Source organism: Ranitomeya imitator, chromosome 10 (genome assembly GCF_032444005.1).
Source record: "Ranitomeya imitator isolate aRanImi1 chromosome 10, aRanImi1.pri, whole genome shotgun sequence".
Classification (NCBI taxonomy): domain Eukaryota; kingdom Metazoa; phylum Chordata; class Amphibia; order Anura; family Dendrobatidae; genus Ranitomeya; species Ranitomeya imitator.
Genome location: NC_091291.1, coordinates 141,137,032 through 141,162,284, shown reverse-complemented (window position 1 = coordinate 141,162,284; position 25,253 = coordinate 141,137,032). Strand labels below are relative to the sequence as shown.

At 50.8% G+C, this 25,253-nt stretch overlaps 1 protein-coding gene across 1 annotated transcript in view; it reads left to right on the top strand.

Annotated features, from left to right (window-relative positions):
* Positions 1-1,830: 1,830 nt before the first annotated feature.
* GLB1L2 (galactosidase beta 1 like 2) overlaps positions 1,831-25,253 on the top strand; it is a 30,923-nt gene continuing 7,500 nt past the window's right edge. The window contains exons 1-11 of the mRNA XM_069742106.1: positions 1,831-1,959; positions 17,754-17,951; positions 18,360-18,428; positions 18,968-19,063; positions 19,483-19,591; positions 20,216-20,308; positions 22,103-22,184; positions 22,332-22,396; positions 22,880-22,964; positions 23,046-23,183; positions 25,013-25,093. Of these exons, the coding sequence (XP_069598207.1) occupies positions 1,889-1,959; positions 17,754-17,951; positions 18,360-18,428; positions 18,968-19,063; positions 19,483-19,591; positions 20,216-20,308; positions 22,103-22,184; positions 22,332-22,396; positions 22,880-22,964; positions 23,046-23,183; positions 25,013-25,093 (1,087 nt within the window). The 5' untranslated portion in view covers positions 1,831-1,888. The remainder of the gene's footprint in view (positions 1,960-17,753; positions 17,952-18,359; positions 18,429-18,967; positions 19,064-19,482; positions 19,592-20,215; positions 20,309-22,102; positions 22,185-22,331; positions 22,397-22,879; positions 22,965-23,045; positions 23,184-25,012; positions 25,094-25,253) is intronic.

Below are 25,253 nucleotides of genomic sequence, written 5' to 3'. Positions count from 1 at the left end.
TGGTGATGGCGAACTCAGTCGAGGGGTTCAAGAGAGGCCTGGATGTCTTCCTGGAGCAGAACAATATTGTATCATACAATTATTAGGTTCTGTAGAAGGACGTAGATCTGGGGATTTATTATGATGGAATATAGGCTGAACTGGATGGACAAATGTCTTTTTTCGGCCTTACTAACTATGTTACTATGACAATCTTCGCCATTCACCACGACCCTCAAGTTTGTGCTGAGGATTTCTCGAGGGTCTGTTCTCGGATTGTCTGGCGGTCATGGCGCGTCGCTGCGGACCGTCCGGAGGAGTCTACATGAGACGCAGCGGGCGACAGTTTTACTTTCGTGTGACGTCACCACCCGGCCTACATGTCTCAGCCCAGTTTTTTATGAATTATTTTCATTTATTCCATATTTTTTGAGGATTAAAAAATAAAATACCAAAATTTAAAAAATATATAAATCCTAGAAAAGGGGGAGCGGCGAACGTTTAGGAATGAAGATTGTTGTATGTAAAGGTTCTGTGCATCTCTGCAGAATAGTTGCACAATCTGGACAGGGGAGAAGGGTGACGTCGGGGGAGAAAAATGTCAGATTGTCACATTATTAGGGGTTCGTATTATGGGAGACCTCCGCCTGCTGCTTTCAGGTTCCCCCCTGCTGTTTTTCAGGTCCCCCTGCCTGCTGTTTTCGGGGTCCCCGCCTGCTGTTTTCGGGGTCCCCACCTGCTGTTTTTGAGGTCCCCGCCTGCTGTTTTCGGGGTCCCCGCCTGCTGTTAGGGGGCGTGTCGGTCCTGCTGTCTGCGGGATCAGAGCGTCCCGTGCCAGACAGCAGGGCAAAGGCTCAAAACCGGGACAATCCCGCACAATGAGGGATGGTTGGCAGCTATGGTTTTTGGGCCCCCGCCTGCTTTTTTGAGGTCCCCCCCCTGCTGTTTTCGGGGTCCCCGCCTGCTGTTTTTGAGGTCCCCACCTGCTGTTAGGGGGCGTGTCGGTCCTGCTGTCTGCGGGATCAGAGCGTCCCGTGCCAGACAGCAGGGCAAAGGCTCAAAACCGGGACAATCCCGCACAATGAGGGACGGTTGGCAGCTATGGTTTTTGGGCCCCCCGCCTGCTTTTTTGAGGTCCCCCCCCTGCTGTTTTCGGGGTCCCCGCCTTCTGTTTTCGGGGTCCCCACCTGCTGTTTTTGAGGTCCCCACCTGCTGTTAGGGGGAGTGTCGGTCCTGCTGTCTGCGGGATCAGAGCGGCCCGTGCCTGACAGCAGGGCAAAGGCTCAAAACCAGGACAATCCCGCACAATGAGGGACGGTTGGCAGCTATGGTTTTTGGGCCCCCGCCTGCTTTTTTGAGGTCCCCCCCCCTGCTGTTTTCGGGGTGCCCACCTGTTGCTTTTGGGGTCGCAAGCCTACTGTTTTGGGGGTCCCCACCTGCTGTTTTTAGGGTCTTCACCCCCCCTTGAAGACTTGGGAAATATCTAAAATAAAAATTGTCCTTGTTGCCCATAGCGACCAATCACAGCTCAGCTCGCATTTCGTATTCTGCTCTTGAGAAATGTAAGCTGCTCTGTGATTGGTTGATTGATGGCTAGGTCGTATATCGCAGTGACACGGTGCCGGTAGCTGCAGGGTGAGGCCGCTCCTCTCCTCACCGGCCGCGGCATTTATAATATTCGGCACAGATCCCTTATTGACAATGACAGCTGCAGGACGCGAGAATCCTTGCAACCAATCAAAGCCGAGCTTTCATCAGAACAGCCAATCAGAGCCTTGGCTTTGCTTCTAGGGGGCGGGACAGATGTATCCAGTCAGCAGGCGTTGTTAGAGGTCCGCTTGGAGTTGCCATGGTGACCCGGAAGTGGCGGTTTTCGGTGTCGGAGGCAGCGGAGCTGTGAGGCGGAGAGATGAGGCGGGAGCAGCGCCGGCGGCTGAGCGCCCTGTGCCTGCTGCTGCTGGCGGCCTTCGTGGTCCTCAGGTAACACCGCTGCCTGCTGGGGGTTGTGCTCCGGGGGTCCCGGGCTGTAAGAACAACAACAACCCTCATCAGCGGATCAGAGCATCGACAGTAGGCTTTAACCCCTTCATGACCAGTGTGATTTTAGTTTTTTTTTTCCTCCTTCTGGATCCAGAACATTTCTTTATTCCCAGTCTCCAGCGCGGGGTCGTGGTCGGGGTCGTGCTGGTGATTGTGGTCAGGTTCACAGTCGTGCTCTGGCTTGTGGTCAGGCTCGGGGTCGTGGTTGAGCTCAGGGTCGGGCTTGTGGTCGCAGTCGGGCTCGTGATTGGGCTTGTGGTCAGACTCGTGCTTGTGGTCGAGCTTGTGTTTGTGGTCGGGCTCGCGGTCGTGCTTAGGCTCGTGGTCGTGCTTAGGCTTGTGGTCGTGCTTGTGGTCAGGGTCAGGCTCGTGGTCGGGCTTGTGGTCGTGCTTAGGCTTGTGGTCGTGCTTGTGGTCAGGGTCAGGCTCGTGGTCGGGCTTGTGGTCGTGCTTAGGCTCGTGGTCGTGCTTAGGCTTGTGGTCGTGCTTGTGGTCAGGGTCAGGCTCGTGGTCGGGCTTGTGGTCGTGCTTAGGCTCGTGGTTGTGCTTAGGCTTGTGCTTGTGGTCGGGCTCGCGGTCGTGCTTAGGCTTGTGGTCAGGCTCGTGCTTGTCAGGCTTGTGCTTGTGGTCGTGCTTGTTGTCGCGGTCAGGCTCGCGGTTGTGCTTAGGCTTGTGGTCAGGCTCGTGCTTGTGGTCGTGCTTGTGTTTGTGGTCGGGCTCGCGGTCGTGCTTAGGCTTGCGGTCGTGCTTGTGGTCAGGGTCAGGCTCGTGGTCGGGCTTGTGGTCGTGCTTAGGCTCGTGGTTGTGCTTAGGCTTGTGTTTGTGGTCGGGCTCGCGGTCGTGCTTAGGCTTGTGGTCGTGCTTGTGGTCAGGGTCAGGCTCGTGGTCGGGCTTGTGGTCGTGCTTAGGCTTGTGCTTGTGGTCGGGCTCGCGGTCGTGCTTAGGCTTGTGGTCAGGCTCGTGCTCGTGGTTGAGCTCAGGGTCAGGCTCGTAGTCGTGCTTAGGCTTGTGGTTGTGGTCAGGCTTGTGCTTGTGGTCGTGCTTGTTGTCGCGGTCAGGCTCGCGGTTGTGCTTAGGCTCGTGGTCGTGCTTGTGGTCAGGCTCGTGCTTGTCAGGCTCGTGCTTGTTGTCGCGGTCAGGCTCGCGGTTGTGCTTAGGCTTGTGGTCGTGCTTGTGGTCAGGCTCGTGCTTGTCAGGCTCGTGCTTGTGGTCGTGCTTGTCGCGGTCAGGCTCGCGGTTGTGCTTAGGCTCGTGGTCGTGCTTGTGGTCAGGCTCGTGCTTGTGGTCGTGCTTGTTGTCGCGGTCAGGCTCGCGGTTGTGCTTAGGCTTGTGGTCGTGCTTGTGGTCAGGCTCGTGCTTGTCAGGCTCGTGCTTGTGGTCGTGCTTGTTGTCGCGGTCAGGCTCGCGGTTGTGCTTAGGCTTGTGGTCGTGCTTGTGGTCAGGCTCGTGCTTGTCAGGCTCGCGGTTGTGCTTAGGCTTGTGGTCGTGCTTGTGGTCAGGCTCGTGCTTGTCAGGCTCGTGCTTGTGGTCGTGCTTGTTGTCGCGGTCAGGCTCGCGGTTGTGCTTAGGCTTGTGGTCAGGCTCGTGCTTGTCAGGCTTGTGCTTGTGGTCGTGCTTGTTGTCGCGGTCAGGCTCGCGGTTGTGCTTAGGCTTGTGGTCGTGCTTGTGGTCAGGCTCGTGCTTGTCAGGCTCGTGCTTGTGGTCGTGCTTGTTGTCGCGGTCAGGCTCGCGGTTGTGCTTAGGCTTGTGGTCGTGCTTGTGGTCAGGCTCGTGCTTGTCAGGCTCGTGCTTGTTGTCGCGGTCAGGCTCGCGGTTGTGCTTAGGCTCGTGGTCGTGCTTGTGGTCAGGCTCGCTGTCGTGCTTAGGCTCATGCTCGGGCTTGTGGTTGAGCTCAGGGTCAGGCTCGTGCTTGTGGTCGTGCTTGTTGTCGCGGTCAGGCTCACGGTTGTGCTTAGGCTCGTGGTCGTGGTTGTGGTCAGGCTCGTGCTCGTGGTTGAGCTCAGGGTCAGGCTCGCTGTCGGGTACAGGCACAGATTTATTATTTGCCTTAAAATGCAGAGAAAGAAAACGCAAGTGCGGAAGAATGGGGAGACGCCGCGGCCGCTGCTTTCTGGTCCGGTTCTCGTGGCGTTCGTTGTGTGGTGACAGTGACCCGGTGACGGGATTCTCCAGTGCAGGACGGTTTCGGCGACACCAAGCGTGTGTTTTTTAAGGGTTGACTTTTTTAATTTATAAAATAAATCTTTATGTCCCCATAACTTTTTTTTTTTGCAGAGGTTTTTCCAAGGATCTGTACTGTTTACCCCACCACAATTTAGGCTGCCAAAGCTCAACTGCTCCTTTTAAGTGATCACAGTCGTCATGACAACCCGCCCGGGGGGGTTTCCACTGATGTATTTTGGATTGTTGTTTGCTGTCAGTGAATGGCAACTTATGAAAACCTGGACAGAGCATGTATTTTTCACAGCTGAGGTTGTGTTACAGTTGTAGTAATGTGGTGTCTGCAGCGGTGACAGAAGACTGCACTTTAGTAGACGTACCTCTCTGGTCACAGGACGGTCCAGTGCCCTCGTCTTGTCACCTCTCTGGTCACAGGACGGTCCAGTGCCCTCGTCTTGTCACCTCTCTGGTCACAGGACGGTCCGGCACCCTCGTCTTGTCACCTCTCTGGTCACAGGACGGTCCGGCACCCTCGTCTTGTCACCTCTCTGGTCACAGGACGGTCCGGCACCCTCGTCTTGTCACCTCTCTGGTCACAGGACGGTCCGGCACCCTCGTCTTGTCACCTCTCTGGTCACAGGACGGTCCGGCACCCTCGTCTTGTCACCTCTCTGGTCACAGGACGGTCCGGCACCCTCGTCTTGTCACCTCTCTGGTCACAGGACGGTCCAGCACCCTCGTCTTGTCACCTCTCTGGTCACAGGACGGTCCGGCACCCTCGTCTTGTCACCTCTCTGGTCACAGGACGGTCCGGCACCCTCGTCTTGTCACCTCTCTGGTCACAAGACGGTCCGGCACCCTCGTCTTGTCACCTCTCTGGTCACAGGACGGTCCGGCACCCTCGTCTTGTCACCTCTCTGGTCACAGGACGGTCCGGCACCCTCGTCTTGTCACCTCTCTGGTCACATGACGGTCCGGCACCCTCGTCTTGTCACCAATCGGGTCACAGGACTGTCTAATGTGACCTCACAGCCAGCAGTCCTGTGCCCGGTGCATGCGGCGTGACCTCACAGCCAGCAGTCCTGTGCCCGGTGCATGCGGCGTAACCTCACAGCCAGCAGTCCTGTGCCCAGTGCATGCGGCGTAACCTCACAGCCAGCAGTCCTGTGCCCAGTGCTTGCGGCGTAACCTCACAGCCAGCAGTCCTGTGCCCGGTGCATGCGGTGTGACCTCACAGCCAGCAGTCCTGTGCCCAGTGCATGCCGCGTAACCTCACAGCCAGCAGTCCTGTGCCCGGTGCATGCGGTGTGACCTCACAGCCAGCAGTCCTGTGCCCGGTGCATGCGGTGTGACCTTACAGCCAGCAGTCCTGTGCCCGGTGCATGCGGTGTGACCTTACAGCCAGCAGTCCTGTGCCCGGTGCATGCGGTGTGACCTCACAGCCAGCAGTCCTGTGCCCGGTGCATGCGGTGTGACCTCACAGCCAGCAGTCCTGTGCCCAGTGCATGCGGTGTGACCTCACAGCCAGCAGTCCTGTGCCCGGTGCATGCGGTGTAACCTCACAGCCAGCAGTCCTGTGCCCGGTGCATGCGGTGTGACCTCACAGCCAGCAGTCCTGTGACCGGTGCATGCGGCCTAACCTCACAGACAGCAGTCCTGTGCATGCGGTGTGACCTCACAGCCAGCAGTCCTGTGCCCGGTGCATGCGGTGTGACCTCACAGCCAGCAGTCCTGTGCCCGTTGCATGCGGCGTGACCTCACAGCCAGCAGTCCTGTGCCCGGTGCATGCGGTGTGACCTTACAGCCAGCAGTCCTGTGCCCGGTGCATGCGGTGTGACCTCACAGCCAGCAGTCCTGTGCCCAGTGCATGCGGTGTGACCTCACAGCCAGCAGTCCTGTGACCGGTGCATGCGGCCTAACCTCACAGACAGCAGTCCTGTGCATGCGGTGTGACCTCACAGCCAGCAGTCCTGTGCCCGGTGCATGCGGTGTGACCTCACAGCCAGCAGTCCTGTGCCCGGTGCATGCGGTGTGACCTCACAGCCAGCAGTCCTGTGCCCGTTGCATGCGGCGTGACCTCACAGCCAGCAGTCCTGTGACATTGTATATGGATATTTGCAGCTTTTGTCTCGGTGGAGAAGTTTTATTAGTTAGGTTGTCGGATCAGTGTGCAGCTTATTATCCTGCCCACACCTAACACTTCTCACAGCTGAGGGTTTGTTACAATGCATTTCTGCAGGTGACCTTTCAGTCTATGGCTGGGTTCACATCATCGAGATTTTGTCTTATTACTGAAGCATCAAAAAATCGAATTTGAACCAAACCCTTGATGGAGCCTTCAGTGTGGAGGGGCAGACGGGGCCTCTGGCCTCAGGTCCGTCTTCTTGGGTAGAGGGGTGTGGGAGACCGTGCACTCGTACTGCCTAAGAAGACGTCGCCTCGGATGGAGCCTTGAACGAGGGTTTATATGTTCTGTTTGGATGGTTTATGTCGGAGAATTGTCCGGACTGGACACAATAGTAGCAAACCCTCAGCTGTGAGCAAGACTGAATCAGCACTGTAAGCAGAAAATGTTCTTATTTGCTGACAGCAAGCAGAGATCTTGTAATCAGGAATTGATTTGTTGTTCTGGACGACGCCGTGCTTCTGTATCGTGGATGAGCCCTCACGGTCCTCTGATACTGTCTTGTTTAACCCCTCGTGGTGGAGGCCAGATTTTGTGCTGCGCTGGGTCCTTGTATGGGGGAAGGGCAGCCTGTCCTGTGATCTGTTCTACAGGGCGCTGTCATCACCGGGACACACGGCACCGTCTACTAACCACAGTGTCATCTAATCCCATGCAAATGTCACAGGTGGAATTTGCATCTGGCCAATGATGCAATAGATTTACTCATAGTGCCGCTTAAAGGGGATTGCTAGGATCACAGTCCCATAGACCACCATAGAGACACAAAGCCACCATCGCCTGTATTCTCCCAGCACCGATCACACCATTCACATTCGCCCGTATGTACACCGATCACACTGTCCACTATCGCCCGTATCTCCCTACACCGATCACACCATCCACCATCGCCCGTATACTCCCTACACCGATCACACTGTGCACCATCGCCTGTATACTCCCCGCACCGATCACACCATCCACTATCACCCGTATACTCCCTACACCGATCACACTGTGCACCATCGCCCGTATACTCCCTACACCGATCACACTGTGCACCATCGCCCGTACACTCCCCGCACCGATCACACCATCCACCATTGCCCGTATACTCCTCACACCGATCACACCGTCCACTATTGCCCGTATACTCCCTACACCGATCACACTGTGCACCATCGCCTGTATACTCCCCGCACCGATCACACCATCCACCATTGCCCGTATACTCCTTACACCGATCACACCGTCCACTATCGCCCGTATACTCCCTACACCGATCACACTATGCACCATCGCCCGTACACTCCCCGCACCGATCACACCATCCACCATTGCCCGTATACTCCTTACACCGATCACACCGTCCACTATCGCCCGTATACTCCCTACACCGATCACACCATCCACTATCGCCCGTATACTCCCTGCACCGATCACACCGTCCACTATCACCGGTATACTCCTTACACCGATCACACCGTCCACTATCGCCCGTATACTCCCTACACCGATCACACCATCCACTATCGCCCGTATACTCCCTGCACCGATCACACCGTCCACTATCACCCGTATACTCCCTGCACCGATCACACCATCCACTATCACCCGTATACTCCCCGCACCGATCACACCGTCCACTATCGCCCGTATACTCCCCGCACCGATCACACCGTCCACTATCACCCGTATACTCCCAGCACCGATCACACCAGTGTCGTCCAGGAATGATGATTACAGACTCCGGGTACTTTGGTGCCAGTTTGCGAAATGTGCGACTGTTCACTAAAAAGTTGTAAAATAGGTAAAAGACAAAAAAGCATTTTTTATACAGTGCAAAATTCATGAGCCGTTTGCGCCAATTTGAAGAATTTAGTGCAAAAAAGCAATGAAAACCACAAGTTCTAAAAAGAAAAGTGACTTGAAAAAATGAATTTCAATAATGAGCGGAGTTAAGTTGTCAGTGGTTTGTTAGAATAGATTTCATGGTTGTTTTGCCTGTGGGGGTCTGTGGAGGGTCTCCCTGCTGCCCCGTGTCACTGTGTATTTTCTCCTGGGCTGCACCTGTCATCCTGCTCCGCAGAGCGCCCTCCCGGGGGGACGCCGGCTGCTCCTTCCACCAGGGACGTTCCCAGACCTCCTGCTATCTCCATAATTACATCCCCGGGAATAAGAGTTTTTACCTTGCGATTGCTTCACTCCCTCACATCGCCCCTTGAGAGGAGTGGATATCGCACATTATCCCCCTCCGCACCGTGATATAAGGCCGCATAAATACTACAACCCCCTCCATCCATCGCTCCATGGGGCTGTATGGATCAGTCTGTCCCCGTGGGCCCCGGCAGGGCTCGTTATACCCGCACATCCTGCTCTCTGCGCCACTGCTTTCGGAAACTTATTAATAACAGGAAGACGTATAAATGTCTCCTCCAGAGCCGCGGTATAAAATGGAGCAACACCGACAATATATAATACATTGGGTGCAGTAGTGCGCCTGTAGGGCTGTGGGGGCAGGGAAACTTATCGTGCAACATTCCTCCCTCGCTCCTATTCGCGCATGTGTCAGACCCCCTTCTTTCCCGTTCGTGCATGCATAGGGCTCACTTATTCCCCGTTTGTGTGTTCGTCGGGACCCTTTCTTCCCCATCCTATCCAGTCTGTGCTTCACCCCCTTGTTCCTTCCAGTCTGTGTTTCGGCACCCCCCCATGTCACGTTTGATCTGTTCTTCAGTCCCCCCTTTGTCCAGACCGGTCTGTGCCTCGGCCCCTCCTTGTCCAGTCTGTGCTTCCCGTCCCTTTTGGTCTGTGCTTCTGCCCCCCTTATCCCGGTTGGCTGTGCTTCGTCCCTCTCTTGCCCCGTCCGCTCTGTCTTCACCCACCCCAACTTGTCTTCTCTGGTCTGTGCCTCTCACTCCCTCCCTCACCTTGTTCAGTCCGGTCAGTGCTTCCCTTCCCCTGTCCCTTTTGGTCTGTGCTTTGCTCCTTCTCCCCTTGTCCCGTCCGGTCTGTGCTTCCCTTATTTTTTCCGGTCTGTGCTTCTGCCCGGACTGTGCTTCTTCAACACCCCCCCCCCCCCTCTTGTCCATTCTGGTCTGTGCTTCAGCCCCTCCCTTGTCCCGTCCACTCTGTGCTTTGCCCCCTCCCTTGTCCCGTCCGCTCTGTGCTTCATCCCCTCCCTTGTCTAGTCCGCTCTGTGCTTCATCCCCTCCCTTGTCCCGTCCGCTCTGCTTCATCCCCTCCCTTGTCCCGTCCGCTCTGTGCTTCGCCCCCTCCCTTGTCCCGTCCGCTCTGTGCTTCGCCCCCTCCCTTGTCCCTTCCGGTCTGTGCTTCAGCTCTCCCCGAACCCCCCCCCCCTTTTCCCGTCCGCCCTGTGCTTCGCCCCCTCCCTTGTCCCATCCGCTCTGTGCTTCAGACCCCCCCCCCCCGTCCTGTCCGCTCTGTGCTTCGCCCCCTCCCTTGTCCCGTATGCTCTGTGCTTCGCCCCCTCCCTTGTCCCGTCCGCTCTGTGCTTCGCCCCCTCCCTTGTCCCGTCCGTTCTGTGCTTCGCCCCCTCCCTTGTCCCGTCCGTTCTGTGCTTCGCCCCCTCCCTTGTCCCGTCCGTTCTGTGCTTTGCCCCCTCCCTTGTCCCGTCCGCTCTGTGCTTCGCCCCCTCCCTTGTCCCGTCCGCTCTGTGCTTCGCCCCCTCCCTTGTCCCGTCCGCTCTGTGCTTCGCCCCCTCCCTTGTCCCGTCCGCTCTGTGCTTTGCCCCCTCCCTTGTCCCGTCCGCTCTGTGCTTCGCCCCCTCCCTTGTCCCGTCCGCTCTGTGCTTTGCCCGCTCCCTTGTCCCGTCCGCTCTGTGCTTCGCCCCCTCCCTTGTCCCGTCCGCTCTGTGTTTCGCCCCCTCCCTTGTCCCGTCCGCTCTGTGCTTCGCCCCCTCCCTTGTTCCGTCCGCTCTGTGCTTCGCCCCCTCCCTTGTCCCGTCCGCTCTGTGCTTCGCCCCCTCCCTTGTCCCGTCCGCTCTGTGCTTCACCCCCTCCCTTGTCCCGTCCGCTCTGTGCTTTGCCCCCTCCCTTGTCCCGTCCGCTCTGTGCTTTGCCCCCTCCCTTGTCCTGTCCGCTCTGTGCTTTGCCCCCTCCCTTGTCCCGTCCGCTCTGTGCTTCGCCCCCTGTTAAAAATCGTTATTGAGCAAAAATATCTAATCAAGACTTAACCAGGTGCGTTATTCTTAAAAGAAAAATGTCATGATATTCTGCCGAAAGTATAGTGGTTTATTGAGTTATCCACCATCGCAGCAAAAACATAAAAGGTAGATGAAACAATTACAAACAGAGTGTCCATGTGTAGATATCAGCGCTTCTCCTGTTACTCATCTTTAAAAGGTAGAATGGTAGAAGTCATCTGTCTGTGTGAAAGTCTGAAGTCATCATGGCATGGAGTAGCTAACAGCTGTTGTTCCTCGTGTCGTGTCTCATGTCCATGGAGAATGATGGTGAAGGAAGGGAGGTGACCGTCCCACGTGACAAAAAGCCCCCACCCCCTCCTAAGAGACGTTTATATATGTTCAACACTGATCACGTGTCTTCTGTATATGGAGTTAACTTATACTCTGAGCTACATACACAGAAATAGCTTTTGATAGTGTCAGCAAGAAACCATGTGCTCGGTACAGAATAATTAATATTTAACAATTCCCCCTTTTGAGGGTGACAGACATTGATTGGAACCCTCAAATTAAAATATTAATAAAATCTTCTTTCTTCTTTGGCAAAATGATGTAATAAATAATATTATTAATAATAATATCGTTATATGTTCTCAATAATATAATGATATGTAAATTCATGTTATGGTAGGCCGTGACCAATATTCATATAAAATATATATTATACTTCCCTATATCTACTTGAAGCATCTCAGGTCTGATGTCATCTGGTCTTCATCTTGGTTCTTCTTCTTGGTTCTTTCAAACAATCTTTAATATGTCTTTTGCAATAGATGATAGCATGTAGATATGTAGAGACCGTGTGTCATGTGTCAATCAAAGTCCATAAATTCAAATGTTGATAAGAAAACAAAGTCCATAGATGAAATGTAGCTTTAATATCTGTGTAGTGTCACTTTTAGAGACCTGGACTTACATTGGCTCGCCTTGGAAATCATCTGGAATCCTCATATCATCCACGCTGGTCTTGGGACAGGTGTGACGTCTTTGGTCAGCACAGCAAGGGTTACATTGACTCTTCCTTGCCAAACATAGCACCATAACCAGTCCTTAGTGCACAGGACACATGTCAGGGTTATTACCTGAGTGTTCACCAGCTTTCATGGAAGTCTTATAGGTGATAGGAAACCACTGGATCGTGATAAGAACGTAATAACACAGTTCATCTTTGATACTGTACTCATAGTCAGTGATGGATGCTGTAGTTGTGAATGGTGACATGAATTGTATTTGACACAGTCTATTATTACTCAGAAATCAGAACATTGTTACCTTGTGGAACTTCTGGATAACGGCTTTTCTTCTTGCAACTTTTAAAAATCAATTGAATTTAGAAAAATATAAAATCTTTATTAACGTCTTTAGTATCTTGATTGAAGTCTTCATTCCCTATTCTATACCAAATCTGGTAATTTCCCTAACTTATAATATCACAGCGTACCATAGCAATCAATAATATCCATATAATTATTAAATGATATTAAAATGGAATTTATATTTGGAAAATAATAATAATAATAAATGATAGTATATTATTGACCATATTCTTCATGTGATTGGACATTTTTATGTCATAGGTGTAATTTCTTTTTGAACCCATAGATGTCAGTATGTCTTTTATGTAACAAGTGCTGATATTTAGTATTAAAACTTTATTAATTTATGTTCAGTAGACCAATAATATGTAAGTATGTATAGCCATGAACCAAAATAAGAATATATATGAATAAATGAATGAATGAGTGAAAGAATTGTTGTATTTAACTCAGGAATTGAAACATTTCTTATATAATGAAACCATATGATCACTATATTTGATAAAGCAATATGCTTGTAGACATTACTCTATTAAATATTGATTTTTCCTTGATGAAAAATAAGAATGAAAAATAAAAATTGAAAGAAAAGTGGAAAAAAATGAAAAATAAAAATGAGAATAAAAAAATAAAAATAAGGCCTTTATATGTTGATGACAAATGCTGAGGTTATGTCTCAGTAACACATTCCCTTAATATTTTCCTCATGTAGATGTTGTCATAGCCTTGGATCACCAAAATATTGAAATTATGCAGTTTTGCATATAATACCCTTCATTAGAGGAAAAAATGACTTTTATAATATTTATTGTTATTGTACCCAATAATACCTTATTAATATTTCTTCTTTATTAAAATGTGTGAAGAAGAGGTATTGATGAAATGTGATGATGTGATCAGGATCAAAAACACATTTCCCCCTTAATATCAAAAAATATTATTTTATGAAAAAATTAATTTGTAAAAACCCAAGTGAAAAATCATTATTTTTATAACTGTCATATCAACTTGTGCCATATATTTGTTTGAAGATGTGTACTCATCTATGTAACTATAAAAAAAAAACACTGAATATCATAAAATTATAATTTGGAAAAATTATTCTAAATGTAGGTTTTCTAGAAAAATCATATTGATGTATTATTGTACTTATTAAATAATAATCACCAAAGAAATATATGTTGCATAATAATATTTAAATATATCTTAATATTCTAATAATTTAACTGAATCCTATTATTATTATTTTTTTTAAACACACAGTTGTTGGTTTTTTTTTCTGACATACCATAAATCATGAGGCCTCAGTCAAACTGTGCATCCACATTCCACATTCCACATTCCACATACCACGCTCTGGTCACTCTTACATCACATCTCATGTCAAATTCACTCAGCAGCTGCTCATATGTTCTCTCACCTGTCACATGTGACTCACATAGACGTTCACAATACATTTCACATACAAAGAATAAAAAAAACATGTATATTAACCCAAAATATTGTATCCTAATTATCAATCAATGCGCATTGTAATCTATTAAATTTAGTATTCTAATATTCCTTTGAATATTCCCCAAATATTATGTAACAGTATGTTTTAACCTATAGAAAGGACTCCTCCATTTACAAAAAACCCGAGTTGAATGTTTCAACACTATTTCGGTACAGGAATCCATTTGCAAGTAAAGGCTGAGGAAAATTCCTAAAATTAAAAAACAAGGCTATATGATATTTCTTAACTCACATATGTCACACCATGCACCATGCAGTGGGAGGAAAAAAAAACATAATGTTACAGAAAAACATGTAGTACACACATTTTTAGGTTATTAGATATATTATTTTAAGTGTTAAATATATATATATATATATATATATATATATATATATATATATATATATATATATATATACGGTATATATAAAAATCATGCAGTTAATATAGCTTCCTGTGTGAATAAGACAAATTCATGAAACAGGTATTTTTTGTTCAATCCTCGCTTTGAAAGTAAAATTCTAAGGGAAATGAAAGATAAAGGTTAATTTCATATTTATTTCAAAACAAAATAATTTAAATATCTTATACATATGTATATATTTAATAAATGTATTTAATTGTAATTCTAAATATTTTTTACTGGAGTAAATTTTAATTATTTCACTATATATATAAAAATACAGTTAATATAATCTCTATTTATACAAATATGCTACAGTATTTACTGTATACTATATTAATATATATAACTGCAGAATTATATTGAATAAAATAATTACATATTAATAAATAATACATTGTATAACTCATCATATAATATAATTACATATTTAGCCAATTCCTATCCCAAAATGTAACTCTCTGTCGATTATCTGAAATGCTGTATTTAGTAAGGTCAGATTTAACCCTATGGACTCTTTGAAGAGCTGCTGCGATAATGGAGTGTTCAGCTGAGCTCCCCCTGGGATACTCACCTGCTTCCGTCTGTCAGTTTCCGCCATCTTTAGAGACAGATCTGACCCTTCAGATTTTAAATCTTTCAGAGAAATTTCTTTAATAGACTCCTGAATCTTTTCATACGGTTTGTAACAAATATGTAATTTTCTTCGTACTTCATAGATTTGATTTTGGATCAGATTTGAAGATTTTGATTTTGGCTTTTGATAAGATTGAATTCTGACTGGTTTCAAAAACTTAGTAAAATGTGTTTTCCTTTCAAGATTCTCGTGTTTTCTAGAAAAATCAAGGGATTGGGCGCATTCGTATAAAGAATTTTTCTGTGTAGCAATTATACGAGATACAGGATTTAAGAATTTAAACTTGTTTACAAAACAATTTATCATGGATTGTTGATTCAAATTCGTACAGACCAATTTATAAGTCCTTTCAAAAATGGCCATAAAACTAAACGTACATTCTTCCCGGCCAATCTTCAATTTTAGAAGAATATCAAGATCTGGATAATTTTCTTTCAATCCACAGAAAATCAAAATTCTTAATCTTTCTACATCAGTCATCTTTTCGTGGAACTCATCAGTCTGCATTTTTAGTGAGAGTCTTCTGGAGAAGATTACCGGAAGCCAAATTTTAAACAAATTATTTCTCTGCACATTAGTCAAATCAAACTTATCAGCAAAACTCTCAAATATCTCTGAATTTCTGCACACATGGATTTTGTCATCATATGCAGGAATGATTTTGCATAATTTTAGCAGGATTTTCCTAGATTTAAGTTGGAGTTGGGCCTCTGAGTCGTCTATTTTTAGTGGCCCTTGTACATCTGTCCCTCGTAGATCATCTTTGTCAATTGTCATGTCTCCTTCACTTCCTCCATCTTGTTTTTCATCTTGTGTCACAAAGTCAATGTCACTTTGGGTGGTCATCGTCATCACAGATACGTGCGTCACATCTTTCTCACTCTTCTCATTACAATCAATCTTGGGAACATCATTCGTTTCCTTAGAAATTCTTTCTACACTGTCTTTTTTTGGACTTCTCTGTCACAAACTCGTTAAATACATAAACCATATGTAAAATATTTTTAAGTTGCTCTTTTTCTTTTTTCTTAGACATTAGCTTAGAATCTAAATTCAAATTCGAATTCGCTATTCTGCATTCTGCAAATAAATTAGACCAAAATATTTCTAAGCTAGATCCGTACAAACTTACAAATTCTATCTGACTTGATTTAGCATATGAATTTATCAAATCCATTTGTCTTACCTTGAAATCTCAGCTTGTAATCCCTTTGCTTTTACAACGCTGGGCTCCGGACTTCAGCACGGCTATTTTTAGCACATCTATCTTCAGCACTACCAGTGCTTGCTGTCAATCCGTCTGACACCTGTTAAAGTCTTCGTAATTCGTAGGTTCTTGTATGAGTTCTTTGTGACTTGAAGTGGAATTCCTGAATACTTGCACAATCTAGCGGAACTCTTCTGTCTTCCCCCGTGTGCAAGAAGAAGGAAATTCACGCAAAAATAGCACAAAAAATCAAAACTGGCTGGCTAGGCCAAATGTTAAAAATCGTTATTGAGCAAAAATATCTAATCAAGACTTAACCAGGTGCGTTATTCTTAAAAGAAAAATGTCATGATATTCTGCCGAAAGTATAGTGGTTTATTGAGTTATCCACCATCGCAGCAAAAACATAAAAGGTAGATGAAACAATTACAAACAGAGTGTCCATGTGTAGATATCAGCGCTTCTCCTGTTACTCATCTTTAAAAGGTAGAATGGTAGAAGTCATCTGTCTGTGTGAAAGTCTGAAGTCATCATGGCATGGAGTAGCTAACAGCTGTTGTTCCTCGTGTCTTGTCTCATGTCCATGGAGAATGATGGTGAAGGAAGGGAGGTGACCGTCCCACGTGACAAAAAGCCCCCACCCCCTCCTAAGAGACGTTTATATATGTTCAACACTGATCACGTGTCTTCTGTATATGGAGTTAACTTATACTCTGAGCTACATACACAGAAATAGCTTTTGATAGTGTCAGCAAGAAACCATGTGCTCGGTACAGAATAAAAATAAGAATAATTAATATTTAACACCCCCTCCCTTGTCCCGTCCGCTCTGTGCTTTGCCCCCTCCCTTGTCCCGTCCGCTCTGTGCTTCGCCCCCTCCCTTGTCCCGTCCGCGCTGTGCTTTTGGCTCCCTTTTGTCCCTTCCATTGATCACAGTACTTCTGGCAGGTCAGTGGTTCTGTTGTTTTCTTCTTGTAAATGAAGGGTTAATTGGTTACATGTCCCCCTCTGCTCTGCGGCCCCCTGGAGATGACTTGTAATGTGTTTATACACTGTACACTGTGTAATTTGGATATTTTCCTCGGTAATAATGGGGCTTCCGCTCTGCCGCTGCGGACAAGTCTCCCCTCCTCTGATATTAGTCAGGACATTAAGTGTCTCTCGTCCAGCCCTCGTGCTTTTCACAGCTGAGGTTTTGTTACACTTGTGTCCCGGCTCTGCACTGCTTCCTCCAGCCATTCTATGAAGCTGATCTTTCCAATGGAAATGTAAATATTCGCGCTGCTGGTCACCGTCTGTCACCCCCAGGGACGGCAGCGCTAGGAAATCCTCCTGTGTGGGGGACCTCAGTCCTGGAGGGGATTCTACTGAGCAGCACACTGCCAACACTGAAGACAGGTGGTCCGGGTGGGGAGACCCCCACCGATGGCCCAAACAAAGGAGGCCCAGCCACTTCTCATGCTGGAGGCCCCGATGTCTATATATTACGTTCATAGTGAGGAGCGCTGAGCTCCGCTGTCTCTGGCAGGCCCATAGTCAGTGAGGAGCGCTGTGCTCCGCTGTCTCTAGCAGGCCCATAGTCAGTGAGGAGCGCTGTGCTCCGCTGTCTCTAGCAGGCCCGTAGTCAGTGAGGAGCGCTGTGCTCCGCTGTCTCCGGTAGCCCCATAGTCAATGAGGAGCGCTGTGCTCCGCTGTCTCCCGCAGGCCCGTAGTCAGTGAGGAGCGCTGTGCTCCGCTGTCTCCGGTAGCCCCATAGTCAATGAGGAGCGCTGTGCTCCGATGTCTCCTGCAGGCCCGTAGTCAGGGAGGAGCGCTGTGCTCCGCTGTCTCCTGCAGGCCTGTAGACCATGAATGGAGCAGTGGAGGATATTCGGGCCGGTAATATAGCGCTCTGTTTTGGGGGTCCTAGTTTGTCACATATCTTTTTCCTTGGTGCAGGCTCCTTTAGAGGGCTGTTACTGATTGTCTCCGATTAACCTGTTAATGGCTGGCCTATAGATGCGCGTCGCAGACTTGGACATTGACTTCCAAGATAAGAACTGAGCTGAATGTTGCGGCGTCATTGGCCCTGCAGAGTACAGTGTATGGGGGCCGTGTGTCCACAGAGTATTTCTGCTAACGTTGTCGTCTCCGCGCCCGCAGGCCGTACCTCCAGGATTCCTTCTCCTTCAGGATGTGGAGCCAGCATAGGGGTCTGCAGGCAGAGAACGGGCAGTTCCTGCTGGAGGGCGAGCCGCTGAGGATCCTGGGAGGGTCCATGCACTATTTCCGGGTCCCCAGGGAATACTGGAAGGATCGGATGATGAAGATGAAGGCCTGCGGGCTGAACACGCTCACAACGTACGTACCACGTGGTGGCATATGGCGGTGCAGCCAAAGACAGGCAAGTACGGTGTCACGTGGTGCGGCCCGTTATCGGTGTCACGTGGTGCGGCCCGTTATCGGTGTCACGTGGTGCGGCCCGTTATCGGTGTCACGTGGTGCGGCCCGTTATCGGAGCCCCCTCACTCCCGTATCTGCTGTGCAGAGTGACCACACGGCCCTCGGAGGGGTTTTCGGAACCTCATCCACGTGTTCGGTCGAGCTCCGATCTGATCTGGATTCTGTGACCTATGAACCTGTGGCCCCCGCACACATGCCGGTAAGCAGCCCAGCATCTCGTGTATGGGGGCTGAGGAGAGTGCGGACCCCTGCTAACGCCCACAATGCACTGCTGTGTGATGTGACCGAACCCTTCGTGTGTCCTAGGTACGTGTCCTGGAACCTGCACGAGCCGCAGAGGGGCAAGTTTGACTTTTCTGGAAATCTGGACCTCAGGTAATGTCACATGTGTGGTGGGGGCCGAGCTGCCGTCTGTGCGGCCCCCAAAGATGACTCCTCACCACTCATCTGTGTACAGTCTATTGTGCTTGGTTATCAGCCACTAACTCATGAACCGAGGAGACCATGTCGGCCGGTTCTGCCAATATGGGGGGCCGTCAGCCTACAATCTGTGTATGGGGGCTCCCGAGCGTTCTCATGTCGTCCCCCTCACTGGTCGCCTCCGTTTTCCTCCTCTGCACAGAGCAGTCACACGGGGCGCGCAGGTCTCGTCCCTTCCTTGCCTACCGCCAGCACAGGAGGCTCGGACTAGACGCGCTTCTAGAAGCCAGAAGAAAAGCCGAGGGCTCCAGCGAAGGGGCGACACATGAGAAACACGCAGCCGCTCGTCAGTCACTTCATAGATCGGCCACAATCTCTGATTTTGCTCCTCCGCTTCTGATCTCCACATATTGCTCATACAATGGCTCATTGCGCCGCCATCTTTGTGACATCATTGTCTTCTTGCTCTTCTTCATCTCCTCTGCCCCCTACAGGTCATATTTGGACACAGCCGCTGAGGTGGGATTATGGGTGATTTTACGTCCAGGACCCTATATCTGTTCAGAATGGGATCTCGGGGGGCTGCCGAGGTGAGTTCACACGCAAAGACCGGGAAATGTCCTCTTACATGACATCAGCAGCGACGCTTCCCACGTACCGTCGTCCTGAGTATTTGGCACCATGTCGACAGCCACATGCCGGGCCGCCCCCTGGAGGATGCCGGGCCGCCCCCCACCTGGTGGATGCCGGGCCGCCCCCCACCTGGTGGATGCCGGGCCGCCCCCCCACCTGGTGGATGCCGGGCCACGTGTGCTCGATCCTTTATCACCACAGCACCACATAACGAGGGGTAAGACTAAGTGGAAGAGACTTTCTGGCTCTGGAGAGGTCTAGGCGTTTCTTAGGGCACAACGTACAATCTGAGCCAGAATCTCCGGTGGTCGTAAATGAGAACAATGCGGATGTTCAGATCGGCGGTCCTGTAACGCTCACTGTCCGTGTCTCTCAGCTGGTTACTACAGGACCAGGACATGCAGCTGCGGACCACCTACAAAGGCTTCGCCGAGGCGACCGAGGCTTACTTCGATCACCTGCTCCCCAGGGTGGTCCGACATCAGGTGGGTGCACATTCATCACATCCTCAGCTCTGACTGGTATTGGGGTCTGCTCCCCTGGGACGTGTCCTCCACTGAATTTCCCGATGCGGATTTTGCAGTGGAAATTCTGCTGCACATCTCACTATTTGCTGTGGATCTCGGCTTTGTGAAATCTCCTCAATGCCGCTATCGTATTACACAGCACATTTTCCACCCATAAAATCCACTGCACATACACCCTCTGTCCACCCCGCCTTACACCGCTCACTGAAGAGTTTTGTCCTCCAGGACGGGGGTCAGTGCTGACTAGACCGGTTCCAAGTCGATGGATCCTCATCGTTCACCTCCCTTCTATGTCTATACATCAGCTGTGATGAAGAAGGGGGCTGGCTTGGCCATTAAAATCAACAGCCAGCCCCCTTCATGCACAGCCCTGATGTGTATCTGATGGGAATCGGGGCCGTTCCTCAGTGGTATACGGTTGTAGTATTCTCCATGATGGGGTTGGTTCTTTTTTGTGCTTCTCAGAGCAGTGGGACGGGGATTATTCACATAGTATCCCCCCACTGTACAATCCTAAATCCGGACCAAAGAGACGGGATATTTTATAGGAATCCTAAATGTAAAACCGCTCTGTCTCCGCAGTATTCCAGGGGAGGCCCAATCATCGCAGTGCAGGTGGAGAACGAGTACGGCTCGCACGCCAAGGACGCCAACTACATGGAGTTCATAAAGACGGTGAGTGCGGCCTCGGATCACGGCGTCCGGGCTCGGGTCACGGCGTCCAGGCTCGGGTCACGGCGTCCGGGCTCGCAGTCCGCGGCTCAGCGCCTTCATCTCAGTAAATCACTTACAATTTTACATCTTCTGCTGATTGCTGTCAGTGAATCTGAACACCCCAGCCGTGATCTCAGAGGTCGCACAAGTGTGTCAGTGTAGAGAAAGCGCTGGTCGTTTGTTGCAATGTGTCAGGCAGACTACAAGCGCTTCTCACTAAATTAGGAGATCATCAAGAAGTTCATTTATTTCAGTTCTTCAGTACAGAAAGTGAATCTCCTATATTCTATAGAGTCATTACACACAGAGTGATCTATTTCAAGTGTTTATTTCTGTTAATGTTGATGATTATGGCTTACAGCCAATGAAAACCCCACAGTCATTATCTCAGTAAATTAGAATACTTTATAACACGAGCTTGAGAAAGGATTGTAAAATCCGAAATGTTCCCTACTGAAATGTATGATCAGTAAATGCCCTCAGTACTTGGTCGCGGCTCCTTCTGCATCAATTACTGCATCAATGCGGCATGCGTGGCATGGAGGCGATCAGCCTGTGGCGCTGCTGGGGGCACGCAAAGCTTATTAGAAAGTTGGAGAACTTTTTCACTCCCTGGTTTTCCAGGAGGGCGAGATAATGATAAAAGCGGCTTTACTTGCCTGTTGAATCCTGTCCTGCTGCTCGGGTCATCATGCCGCAGTGATCCGCCGTACAGCACACGCGGGCGCCGCGGCTCTTACACGTGACGGCGGCAGTAACCGCGGAGTACGTCCATTCTGTAGCCCGTCATGTGGCCGGGGATCGTCAGCTTTACGTTCCACTCTTATAACAGCATCGCAGTGTATTGTGTTTAGGTCATCAAGTCCTCCAAGGGGATTAATAAAAACTAAAGATGCCGAATTGTCCAAACTACCAGGAATTCACTGTGCTTAGATTTATCCCTTATGGTGAATGTCACAATGCAGAAAAAAAATTAAATTCCAGATTCACTTTTTTTCATAACTTTACCTCCCCCAAAAAGATCAGAAACCCAAAGTGGTATCAGCCGAAATGACAGCACAAAAAATAACCAAGCCCTGACACAGCGCCATTGTCAAAGGAAAAAAGCTAAAGCTCCGTCAATACGGCTAAATACTCTATAAACTTGGTTTCATTAGTGTTCTCGCCCATAGAACAAAGCGTGCAAAGGGGAGCGCCGTAAAACACCCAAAAAACAAACATGGAGCCATCTGAGAGTTTGGTTTGCGTCGTAAAAAAAAAAAAAAAAATCCTATAATATAACGACGGTCTGCAGACACAACCCAGCTCTCGTATGGCTCCGCTGAACGCTGAAAAAACAAAGTATCACGGTGGAATTTCATTTTTTTTTTTTTTTGCACCCACTTGTAATGTTTTTTCCAGTGCGTTATACGCTAAAATGAACGGTGTCAGGAAAAGATGCAACTTGTCCCGTAAGAAGCAAATCTTGTGGCTGTAGGGAAGGTACAATACAAACGTTACAGCAAAACAAAAGCAGAAAAATAAAAAATGGCCAAGAAGTGAAGTAGCAGCCGGAGCCTTGAATGGACTTTCTCTTTTTGTATTACGTTCATATAGGACCCCGATAATAATAATTATTATTATTATTAATTCCCAGCTTCCCGGCCCCATATGCACATAATAATTTTTTACTTTTCTAAGTGCTCAATATGGCGGCATCCATTGTGTTTAGTAATATCAGGCTGGTTCTCCTTACGATGCACTTTGTCGCTGCAGGCTCTGCTGCGCCGCGGGATTGTGGAAACGTTACTGACCTCCGACAATAAGGATGGGATCAGCTCGGGCAGTATGGAAGGAGGTAGGACGGGATCTCCAGAGTTTACTTTTTTTTTTCTGGGCGTTAAAGGTGAGCGCTTTATGGCGACTTTGGTGTGCGCTAATTTCGCCATGATGGTGTAATGGATTTCTCACTCGTCCTTTATAACCTTGCTTTTCCCTTGCACAGTCCTGGCCACCATCAATTTCCAGAAGATTGAGCCCGTCCTCTTCACGTATCTCGAGTCCATCCAGGTAACGCACACGTGTCAGGTGCTGGTTGTCCGGCGCCGTTCGCTTCTTACTGACCGTAAGTGGAAAAATGTACAAGTGCTCTGCAAACATTGCCGCACATATGTACACAGGGCTGACGACGGCTCCGGCCCATCAGGGATCATAGTCGCACCATTCAGCTATATACCTGCTAGTATTTCTTCCATAGTACAGCCACAAGTCCAGGCCCGACCACAAGCGTCATATCTTAGGACTTGGCTTTCCTCTGTAATTCCTCCTGGAAATGTCGGGAGAAAGATTGTAGCCTGGGTGTTACCATTCCCCTTGTCAGTATGGAAAGTGGTCGCACTTAGGTCATTCATTTCCAGGAGGAGTAACGGAGGAACTGTACAAGACATAATGCTGGTGAAATCGAGATAAATGGCGCATTGTCCGCAGCTTCAGACTCTACGAATAGATGAGGGGTCATCTCGGCGGGTGTAACGGGCCTCTCTCGCCCTGCAGGGTAACATGCCGGTGATGGTGATGGAGTATTGGACCGGCTGGTTTGACTACTGGGGAGGGGATCATCACGTCTTTGATGTTGACCGTAAGTATCGACTCTCTGAATGGCGGTCAGTGATGCACTCACTAATGTCCGAGGACGTTTATTGCAGTTCTGTCTTTCCAGAGATGGTTTCCACCGTGTCCGACGTGCTGACTAAAGGAGCCTCCATTAACCTCTACATGTTTCATGGCGGCACCAACTTTGGGTTCATGAACGGAGCGCTGCACTTCCATGAATACCGCGCCGATGTCACCAGTTACGGTGAGGACGAGGTGCAGGAGGGACGGCCATGCCGGAGGATGTGTTGCCACCTCTGACACTTATTAGGGCACCATGTCATCTTACATATTCATTTAGTTACTCCTGCACCCCGGGCCCCCCTGCACTCTGGGCGTTCCCCTGCTCTCCGGGCCCCCCCCCTGCACTCTGGGCGTTCCCCTGCACCCTGGGCCCCCCTGCACTCTGGGCCCCCCTGCATCCCAGGGCCCCCCTGCACTCTGGGCCCCCCTGCACTCTGGGCCCCCCCTGCACTCTGGGCCCCCCCTGCACTCTGGGCCCCCCCTGCACTCTGGGCCCCCCCTGCACTCTGGGCCCCCCCCCTGCACTCTGGGCCCCCCCTGCACTCTGGGCCCCCCCCCCCCCCCGCACTCTGGGCCCCCCCTGCACTCTGCCCCCCCCCCCCTGCACTCTGGGCCCCCTCCTGCACTCTGGGCCCAGCCCCCTACACTCTGGGGGCCCCCCCTGCACTCTGGGCCCCCCCCCATGCACTCTGGGCCCCCCCTGCACTCTGGGCCCCCCCCATGCACTCTGCCCCCCCCCCCCCCCCCTGCACTCTGGGCCCCCCCTGCACTCTGGGCCCCCCTGCACTCTGGGCCCCCCTGCACTCTGGGCCCCCCTGCACTCTGGGCCCCCCCTGCACTCTGGGCCCCCCCTGCACTCTGGGCCCCCCTGCACTCTGGGCCCCCCTGCACTCTGGGCCCCCCCTGCACTCTGGGCCCCCCCTGCACTCTGGGCCCCCCTGCACTCTGGGCCCCCCTGCACTCTGGGCCCCCCCCCATGCACTCTGGGCCCCCCCCCCATGCACTCTGGGCCCCCCCCCCTATGCACTCTGGCCCCCCCCCCCCCTGCACTCTGGCCCCCCCCCTGCACTCTGGGCCCCCCCTGCACTCTGGGCCCCCCCTGCACTCTGGGCCCCCCCTGCACTCTGGGCCCCCCCTGCACTCTGGGCCCCCCTGCACTCTGGGCCCCCCCTCCCCTGCACTCTGGGCCCCCCACCCCCCTGCACTCTGGGCCCCCCCCCCTGCACTCTGGGCCCCCCCCCCCTGCACTCTGGGCCCCCCCTGCACTCTGGGCCCCCCCTGCACTCTGGGCCCCCCCTGCACTCTGGGCCCCCCCTGCACTCTGGGCCCCCCCTGCACTCTGGGCCCCCCCTGCACTCTGGGCCCCCCTGCACTCTGGGCCCCCCCTCCCCTGCACTCTGGGCCCCCCCCCCCCTGCACTCTGGCCCCCCCCCCCCCCTGCACTCTGGGCCCCCCCCCCCCCTGCACTCTGGGCCCCCCCCCCTGCACTCTGGGCCCCCCCCCCCCTGCACTCTGGGCCCCCCCCGCACTCTGGGCCCCCCCTGCACTCTGGGCCCCCCCTGCACTCTGGGCCCCCCTGCACTCTGGGCCCCCCCTGCACTCTGGGCCCCCCTGCACTCTGGGCCCCCCTGCACTCCGGGCCACCCTGCACTCCGAGCCGCTCCTTCTCAATTGTTAAAAAACATGGAGAAAGGAATTAAATACCGGGAGCTGCGGCGTCTCCCTGTGTATGTGAGACTTCATGCCAGAGGCAGCGGGGAACAGAAATTGTCCCTACCACAAGGTTAGACACAATCGGCCAGGATTAGAAAAACACGGCTGCTTTCTTTGATAAACCATGTCGCCCCTGTCCACGGGCTGTGAGGGCGACGCCGCTGACCACCGGTCTCTGATAATGTGGGAGAAGTCGCATGAATTCTGTGCTAATTGTACATAAAGGGTTAATCCCCGATAGGAGTCCACATTGTCTGACGCTCTGTTATTTTGTGTTTTTATGCCTCTTCTGTCCAGATTACGACGCTCCGCTGACCGAGGCCGGAGATTACACCTCCAAGTACTTCAAACTACGGGAATTGTTCAGCAAACAGTACAGTAAGTGCGGCCTCCCTGCTGCCATGTTGGGGGGAGTAGTTCTATCTGGCGTTACATTAATACACATAAGAAAGCCGTCACACACTCAGCAAAGACAAGCCGATGCCGGACCCTTCAGTCTCCCACCATCCCATCTTATCCTCCCTGTGGACCCTTCATC